Here is an 8,895-nt window from a genome sequence, read left to right as displayed (position 1 = left end):
TCGGGGGTGCTGGCGGGCTGCGGGTTGGGAGTGGGGGGCATGGGGCATTCGGGGGGTGCGGGTCGGGGGTGCTGGCGGGCTGCGGGTCAGGAGTGGGGGGCACGGGGCACTCGGGGGGGGTCGGGGGTGCTGGCGGGCTGCGGGTTGGGAGTGGGGGGCATGGGGCACTCGGGGGGTGCTGGGGGGCTGCGGGTCAGGAGTGGGGGGCCTGGGGAACTCAGGGGAGCAAGGGGCACTCGGGGGGCCCTGCTGTCTGACCCTGTCCCCCCAGGTGTTTTACTGGCGGCTGGGCAGTGTGGGGGAGCGGAGCCGGCGCCAGGCCCGGACCCAGCCGCCCCCGCTGGTGCTGACGGTGGCAGGGGAGGTGTCGCAGGCCAGGCTGGGGGGGCTGCGCCCCTGGAGCTGGTACCGCCTCTACATGGTTGTGTTTAACGGGCGCAGCGACGGGCCCCACAGCGAGGACATTGACTTCAACACCCCCGAGGGAGGTGAGACCCCCCTGAACCCCCAAACCCCACTGTGACCCCCAGCTCCCCTGACGCTCCAGAGCCCCACACACCCCTCAACAGCTCCCAGCCCCCAAGGACGGTGTCACGGGGTGGGGGGGGCCTGGCCCCTGTCGGGTGGGGGAGTTGGGGCCTGCACCCCACTTCCTGCGAGTCCCCGCGAAGGGTTATTCGCCACCGGGGACACGGGGGAGCCAGAGCTCGTAGGGACAGAGACCAGGACCCCTCAGCCGGGTCCATCCTGGGGGTGGGGAGCCCAGACCCTGGTTCTGGGCCCCCCCCCCGTCTCCCCAGCCAGCTCCAATCTGACCCCAGCCCCTCCTCCAGCCCCCCCGGCCCCTCCTCCGGCCTTTGTCCAGTGTCCCGGCGTGACGGTGCTGCCCGTGGGAGCCGGCTGAGGTCACTGACTCAGGGTGAACTGCAAACCAAACGGGGCAAACAAACTCCAAACGCTGGTGGATATTCCAGTACTTAGATTTACCAACCAGCCCAAAACAGCTCCTGTAGGACCTCCCTGGTTCCTCAGACGTCCAAACAACGCAGTTCCCTTAAAGTGCCCAGCCTCCGGCCTCTGTCCAGACACACACGTCAGATACGATGATGATTCCTGAACATCTGATTTCATATAAAAGAAAAGGTTCTTCCAATCCCAAAGGATCAGCCACACACCCAGGTCCAACGATAACTTACATCAGGGGGAGGCAACCTGTGGCCCGGGTGCCGAAGGCGGCACGCGAGCGGATTTTCAGTGGCATTCACACTGCCCGGGTCCTGGCCACCGATCTGGGGGGCTCTGCATTTTAATTTAATTTTAAATGAAGCCGCTTAAACATTTTAAAAACCTTATTTACTTGACATACAACAATAGTTTAGTTCTATATAATAGACTTATAGACCCAGCCCTTCTAAAAACGTTAACGTGTATGACTGGCTCGTGAAACCTTGAACCCGAGTGAGTAAATGCAGACTCGGCCCAGCACTTCGGAAAGGCGGCCGAGCCCTGACTTAGCTCTTACCCACAATACACGCGTAGAGCCAATCCTTATTAACTAAGCTAAAATGTATTTAAAAAGGAGAGAGAGTTGGTTCAAAGATCAATAAACAGACAGACTTGAGTTCAATTCTTGAGGTTCAGGTACAGAGCAGAGATGAGCGTGTAGTTGCCAAAAGTCCTTTTAGAAACAGTCCAGAGGTTACAGTCCAATGTCCGTGTTCAGGGTGACTCCAGTCAGTGACTGGGGATCTCAATCCTTGTGGCTCCGGGTTTCCCCCTCTTGAAACCCAAAGCAGATCTGAGATGCAGCAGGATCGTGTCCCAGGGTTTTTATACATTTCCTGCAGCCTTTCGGCCTGAGAAAACAATCGGCTTAACTCTCCTTCCAAACATCCTGGCAATTAGCCCAGGGTCATTTATCCATTACACAGTTCAGATCCAGGTTACCCCTGTCACGGAGTATAGGGGGACTCAGGGCCCTGCACCCCCGGCGTCCTGCGATTCACCATGACTCTCAGCCAGCCAGTAAAGCAGAAGGTTTATTTAGACGACAGGAACACAGTCCAAGACAGGTCTTGCAGGCGCAGACAACAGAACCCCCTCAGTTAGGTCCATCTGGGGGTCCCGGGGCACCCTAGCCCCCTTAGGGGATCAGAGCCCTGTCTGCCTTCCAGCCAAGGTCACTAGCCAGCTTCTGAGACTCTGCCTTCAGCGACCCCTCCCACAGCCTTTGTTCAGTTTCCCGGCCAAAGGTGTCACCTCGCCCCAGCCCCCTCCTGGGTTCTCATGTTACCTGCTCAGGTATTTCCAGTCAGTCTCCCATCCCCCAAGGCCGACCATCCCAGCCACACTCCCCTGTCAGCATTCACAGACCACAGTAAGAACAGTCTCAGTTCGTCACAACCCCAACCTTCAAAGAGACATAGAGACAATAATACGATTTCCCTCAAGTGTCATCACAAATGTTAATATTCTTTTTTTGATCTTTGAATCAAAGCTCTAGCAATAGACGACTTGTTTGCTCACATCACAAGCCCTGAGCAAACCGCTCCCCTTCTCTCTCTCACAATGCCGCTGCATTTCAGAGCTCTGTTCATTCACCGATCTTCCTAACCAGTCGCTACAGTTCGGCCCTGGGGCCGGTCAGTCTGGGAGGTAACTAACTCTTCCTGGCCCTGTCACCTTCCCCTGAGAGATTCAATTACACTCATAACATCACACCCGGGCAGAAGGGGTCACCTGGCCCCAGCCCCCTCCCGGCTCAGGCGTCGCCCCTCAAGTGAAGTGACCCCGAGATCCCCCCCCCCCCCCCCCGCCGCCGCGAGTGCCCCCCACCCCCCCCCCCCCCCCCCCCCCCCCCCTGTGCCCCCCCCTGCCCAGCCCCCCCGGCTCTCACCCTCTCTCTGCCCCCCCAGTGCCCAGCCCCCCCGGCTCTCACCCTCTCTCTGCCCCCCAGTGCCCAGCCCCCCAGGCTCGCTGCTCCTGGAGCGGGTGTCAGACACGGTGCTGGCTCTGGAGTGGACGCCCCCCCCAGTTCCCCAATGGGGCACTGACTGAGTACCTGCTGCAGTACCAGCAGGGTGAGTCCGGGGGGTGCTGGGGTGGGGACAGGAGGTGGGGGGCACAAAGGGTGCAACAGGGGAAGCTATGGGTGGCGGTGGGGGGCTGGCCAGTGGTCAGGTGCAGGAAGGGGGGAGCTGGGCAGGGGGGTGCAGGGGGGTTGTCTGCGGGGCTGGGGCCGGGAGTGGGGCTGAGCGGGAGGGAGCAGAGTGGGGGGCAGGGGGCAGGAGGGGGGCTGGCTGGGGGACTGCCTGCAGGACGGGGGCGGGAGTGAGGCTGAGCGGGAGGGGGCTGAGGGGGGCAGAGCGGGGGGCAGGGGGCTGGCTGGGGGGCTGGCTGCGGGATGAGGGGGACGGGACGAGGGGCAGACGGGCCGGCTGGGCACTAACCCCCCCTTGCCCCCCCAGTGAACGGGTCGGAGCTGGGCCCCCTGCACGAAATCTCCTTCCCCGTCTCCCAGCTGAACGGGACGCTGGCCCGGCTGGAGCCGCGGGCCCGGTACCGGTTCCACCTGCGGGCGCTGACCCGGGCCGGCCTGGGCGAGCCGCTGGTGCAGGAGGGCAGCACCGTGCCTGAGCCAGGTAAGGGGGTGCGGGGGGGGGGCCCTGCTTCTCCCCCAATCCCCCCTGGGGTGGGGGCCAGAGCCTGCAACCCCCCCTGGCTCCGGCACGTCGTGGGAGTGCCCCAGTCTCTGGTTCTGACCCCCCCGTCTGCTCCCCCCCCAGTGCTCCCCACTTTGGACAACATCAGCATCTCGCTGGTGGGCCCCGATTTCACCATCATCACCTGGGTCCCGGCCCGGCACCAGGCCAGCGTGGAGTTCGAAATCCAGTTCATGAGGAAGACCAGTAAGAGCCTGGGGGGGGGCTGGTTGGGGGGGGCTGGCTGGTGGGGCTGGGCTGAAGGGGCTGGCTGGGGGGGCTGGCTGGCTGGCTGGGGGGATGGGAAGGGGCCACTGGCCCTGGGGGGAGCTGGCTGGCTCTGTGGGGCAGGGAATGGGGTCCGGGGCCCTGGCCCCTGTGGGGGGGCAGCAGCCGTAACCCCCTCTCCCGCTGCCCCCCAGCTCTCGAGCCCTGGCGCACGTCCGGCCAGGCCAACTCCACCCACGGCTCCTACCGGCTCCTCGACCTGCAGCCTGGCACCTCCTACTGCGTCCAGTTCGTGGGGCGCGACCCCTCGGGGGAGAGCGTCGCCTTCTGGGAGAGTGAGGTGCAGACCAACGGCAAGCGTGAGTGAGACCCCTGGGGGGCCTGGTCCCCCGTCCCCATCCCCCCACCCCACGGCTCCCAAGGGGGGCCAGGGGCCCCCATCCCCGTCCTCCCGCCCCACAGCTCCCAAAGGGTCCAGGTTCCCCCATACCTGGACGCCTGCCCCACCTCGCAGGGGCCACATGTCCCAGATCCCCAGGAGCGGGGCTACCCCCCTTGGCCTGGCCCCCTGCCCCACGCCGTGTTCCCACCCATCCCGCCCCCGGCGAGAGGCAGGAAAGCACGGCTGGGGGCTGGGGGGGCTGGGAGCCATTCGTCCCACCCGGCCTGAGAGTGCCCGGACCCCATCCCCGCTGGGGAACAATGCAGCAGACGGGGGAAACTGAGGCACGCCCAGGCTTCGTCCCGGAGCCCGGCGAGGGGTCCCTGGGTAACTCCCCCCGTCGCTCTGCCCCCCCAGTGCTGACGACCGACCAGCACAGCTTCGCCACCGAGGGCTGGTTCATCGGCTTCATCTGCGCCGTGGTCCTCCTGCTTCTGCTTCTGGTCATCCTCTGCTTCGTCAAACGCAGCAAGGGCGGGAAGTACTCGGGTGAGGCCCCGCCCCCGGAGCCCTGAGCCCCGCCCCTGGCCCCGCCCCAGAGCCCTCGGCCCCGCCTCCAGCCCCAACTCCACCCCCGGCTCCCCAGCCCTGCCCCCTGCCCCCTAACCCAGCCCCTGGGACTGCCAGCCCCGCTCCCGGAGCCCTGAGCCCCGCCCCTGGTCCCGTCCCCGGAGCCCTCGGTCCCGCCCTGGCCCCGCCCCTGGAGCCCTGAGCCCCGCCCCTGGTCTCTGGCCCCCCAGTTCCCCACTCCACCAGGAGCCCCACCCCCCAGGGAGTGACCCCAGCCATCCTCTGCACTCCAGGGTCCCCGAGCAACCCTGCCCCCCAAAACCCGGTTGTCCCTCGGCTCCTGTCCCCCCCGACTAACTCTCCCCCCCCAGTGAAGGACAAGGAGGATACGCAGGTCGACTCTGAAGCCCGACCCATGAAGGACGAGACGTTCGGGGAGTACAGGTGGGTGGGGGGCAGGGTGGGGGGAGGGGAAGGGGCTGGGTGGGTGGGTTGTGGGGGTAGGAGGGGCAGGGCAGAGGGGTTTCCACCTCACCCCACCCCCTGGAAGTCCCCCCATTGGGGGGAACATGGCGGGGGCCTGGAATTACCCCCTCTATTGTGGGGGGTTTGGGGTTGGATTTAGTGGCTTCTGCTTAACTTCCCCCCCCCCACGCTGCCCCTCCCTTGCTGCCTGGTCTGGGGGGGTCTCTGACTGTCTCTCTCTCCCCCTGCAAAAAAAAATGCTGCCGGGTTTGCTACCACAGATCCCTGGAGAGGTAAGAGGAGATGGGGGGTGCTGGGAGCCCGGACTCCTGGGTTCAATCCTCCATTGCCATGTGCTCCCCAATCACTTGCTCTTCGGCTGGGGGGGCTGCTAACGCCGCCTGCCAAAGTTCAGGGGGTGACACTTAAGGGCCCCCCCCACATGTTTCTGGAGGTGGCGGCAGCTCCCGGGGCACAGGTGTGTCAGAGCGGGTGTGCGGGGCCCTGGGGCAACTGTACATAGAGGTGGGACAAGGGTGTTCGGGGCGATGGTAGCCGGGGATGGTTGTGCACTGGTGATGGCGCGCGGGGGCGATGGTGCATGGAGGTGGTTGTGCGTGGGGCGGGGGTAGCCGGGGATGGTTGTGCACTGGTGATAGTGTTATGCTTACAAGAAGCACACGGGATCTTTTCAGGGAAAAGGCAACATGCCGCATTTATTGAAAACGGTGATGGTTGGGGGCGGTGGTAGCCGGGGGTGATGGTGCGTGGGGTGGTGGTAGCCGGGGTTGGTTGTGCACTGGTGATGGTGCGCGGGGGCGACGGTAGTTGGGAGCGATGGTGCACAGGGGTGATGGTGTGCGGGGACAGTGGTGTGTGTCCATGGCCCAGGTGACCGTGCGACGCCCCCACCATGTCTCACTGGCTCCTTCTGTCTCATCGTTGCCCCCCCCGGCAGCTCGTCCATCCTTAGAAATAGGTAACGCCCCCTGGGCCCCTAGTTTGTTCCAGGGGATCCCCCCCATTCCCTCTGGGGAGGGAGAAATGCCAGACCCCCACTGCCCCCACACACACTGTGCACTCTCGCACCAGGGCAGGCGTTGGGTCTGCTGCCGGGGGGTGGGTTGCACAGGGGGACAGGGAGGCGGGCGGGTCCTTCTCTTGCACTCACACTGTGGCCTGGTGCGGGAGGCTCTTTCACACCCGCTCACACTCAGCACCCCCCTGACGCGTGTAAACAAGCCCTGCTTGTGCACAGCCCCAGCTGCCCCTTGCATGATCCCCGTGCCTCAGCCCTCACACTACTCCCACCCAGGCCTGTGTGCACCAACACATTGACATGAGGTGTCACATGCCCCCCCCCCGTGCCACCTGCACACTTGTATCAGGTTGTCGCACGCTCTCCCAGCACATGCTTGTGCACCCGCACACCCACGTCCTCCTGGCCTGGTGCACACTCACCCCCACTGCTGGCCAAGCTCCTTGCACACCCACTTCTGCACACTTTGCACACCCAATTTCCTGCACCTTAGACCCATTCACCTTGCACACCCACCAGTCCCTTCCCCGACACCAGGTGCACACGCCTTGCCCGTGCACCTTGCACACTCACCCATCACTTCCCTGTGCATCTTGCACAATCACTCCTTGCACTTTCATGTGGCTTGCACGCCTGCACCATGATGTTCTCCCTCCGCCTTGCACACTTCCCGCCCTGTGTCTCATGCCCCTTGTGCAGCCCCCCTCACCCTGCTCTCTGCTCCGGCAGCGACAACGAGGAGAAGCCGTTCGGCAGCAGCCAGCCCTCGCTCAACGGGGCGCTGCCGGCGCTGGGCAGCGAGGACAGCCTGGCCGACTATGGGGGCAGCGTCGACGTGCAGTTCAACGAGGACGGGTCCTTCATCGGCCAGTACAGCGGCCACACGGGCAAGGAGCCGGCCGGCAACGACAGCTCGGGGGCCACCAGCCCCACCAATGTCACGGCCACCCTGGAGTAGGGGAGACGCACCCCCCAGCCGGCCAAGCCCCCCTGGGGACTAGGGGAGCCCCTTCCTGCCCCAGGGGAATTGGGGGCTGGGGTTGCCCCCCAGCTGGGAAATAGGGGACCCCCTTCCTGCCCCAGGGGAATTGGGGGTTCATGTACTCCCACCTCCTCCCCCATCCCTGTTAGCTTCCCCCCTCCTGCCTCAGAACATGAGGGGGGTAATTTAAGGGAATCCCTCCTTAGCCCCCCCAGAATGTCCCCCCCTCCCCAAAGCATCATTTATCTTCTGCATGTGATGGGCCAAAAAGCTTGGGGGAGGCAAGGGGTTAATGGGGGGGCTGTACCCAGGGTTAATATTTGCCAAAAAATAGACCCCCGCCCCCCAAGTCTCTCCATGTTTTAATCATTCTGGGCTCAGCCTCTGCCCCACCTCTGGGCGTGAGACCGAGCAGCTGGGGGTGGGGGGCTGGGAGCCTGGACTCCTGGGTTCCATCCCTAGCCCTTTCCCGGCTTCCTTTCAGCTGGGGGGGGGGGATTGAACATTTCCCCCTAATTCTGCCCCTCCCCCTGCCCTGGGAGGGGGCTGTTCAAACCTCACCTGCGTCCTGGGATTCCCCTGTCCCTCCCTCGCCAATGCTGGGAGGCCCCACCCCCCCCAAGCTCCCCCGGGATCATCCCCCTCCACAAATCCACCTCTGCCACCCACCCCCTGGACTCTCTGCGGGGGGGCCGGCGTCACCATTTCACCCCCCTCAAAAGGGAACCGCCCCCCCACTTTCTCACACAGCTGCCTTTGCAACCACATCTCTCAAGCCAAGTGGCCTCTTGTTCGCTCTGTGCCCCACCCCGGATCTCCCCTCCCCCCTGTCGGGGGTCTCAGCTTCGCTCTGTGCCCCCCCCAAACCCCACAACCTTTTTTGCATAAAACAGATTTTAAAAAAACATTTAAAAAATGCCCCAGCCCCGGCTGGGTGGAGGCCTGGCCGGGGTCCCCCCGTGTAGATAGGTGCCCCCCCCGCTCGCTGGGTCGTTGTGCTAGCCGTGCTCTGGGCCTGCTGTGTGCTGTGGGGTAGTCGTGGCTTCGCGTTCCGTATAAGACAAGAAATGGGGGAACAAAACTTTTTTTAAAAAGTCCCCTCCCGCAATCCCGTCCCTGGGGCCGGCTAAGGCCGCGCTGCCCCCCCCCGTGTCGTCCCCCCTCCCCCTCGTCGGCTGTCACTAGCGTCTCGATCGATGGCTTTTTTATATCTATACTGTACAGACCGAACCGCGTTCGAAACACGGCGGAATAAAAACTGAAAGCTGGCGGCTCCGTGTGGTGTTGGGGGGGGGGAGATTTCCTGGGGGGGCGACTATGGGCGCATGGCCCCCACTCTGAAAAGAAACCCAAGAGGTGTTCGATGTACCCAGGGAGCATTTCCACCCACAAATAGAGGGGTGGAATTTTAGGTGTGTTACGGTAATAACCCCCCCCCCCCATGAAGGTGGGATGGGATGGATATTAAGGTAGCAGCCCCCACTGCTCCCCAAAAAAATTGGGGGTGGAACATTATGTGTATTATGGT

The 8,895-nt window shown here is 63.9% G+C and overlaps 1 protein-coding gene across 1 annotated transcript in view; it reads left to right on the top strand.

Annotated features, from left to right (window-relative positions):
* LOC112113884 (neural cell adhesion molecule L1-like) overlaps window positions 1-7,343 on the top strand; it is an 11,755-nt gene extending 4,412 nt beyond the window's left edge. Inside the window, exons 8-16 of the mRNA XM_026647098.2 lie at window positions 272-488; window positions 2,964-3,080; window positions 3,468-3,641; window positions 3,786-3,908; window positions 4,124-4,288; window positions 4,729-4,860; window positions 5,253-5,325; window positions 5,628-5,639; window positions 7,115-7,343. Of these exons, the coding sequence (XP_026502883.1) occupies window positions 272-488; window positions 2,964-3,080; window positions 3,468-3,641; window positions 3,786-3,908; window positions 4,124-4,288; window positions 4,729-4,860; window positions 5,253-5,325; window positions 5,628-5,639; window positions 7,115-7,343 (1,242 nt within the window). The remainder of the gene's footprint in view (window positions 1-271; window positions 489-2,963; window positions 3,081-3,467; window positions 3,642-3,785; window positions 3,909-4,123; window positions 4,289-4,728; window positions 4,861-5,252; window positions 5,326-5,627; window positions 5,640-7,114) is intronic.
* The last annotated feature ends 1,552 nt before the right edge of the window (window positions 7,344-8,895 follow it).

The sequence above is a fragment of the Terrapene carolina genome, unplaced genomic scaffold (assembly GCF_002925995.2).
Source record: "Terrapene carolina triunguis isolate 2854851 unplaced genomic scaffold, T_m_triunguis-2.0 Scaffold51195, whole genome shotgun sequence".
Lineage (NCBI taxonomy): Eukaryota > Metazoa > Chordata > Testudines > Emydidae > Terrapene > Terrapene triunguis.
The sequence above is the reverse complement of the archived record's forward strand: the minus strand, read 5'-3'. Positions and strand labels throughout refer to the sequence as shown.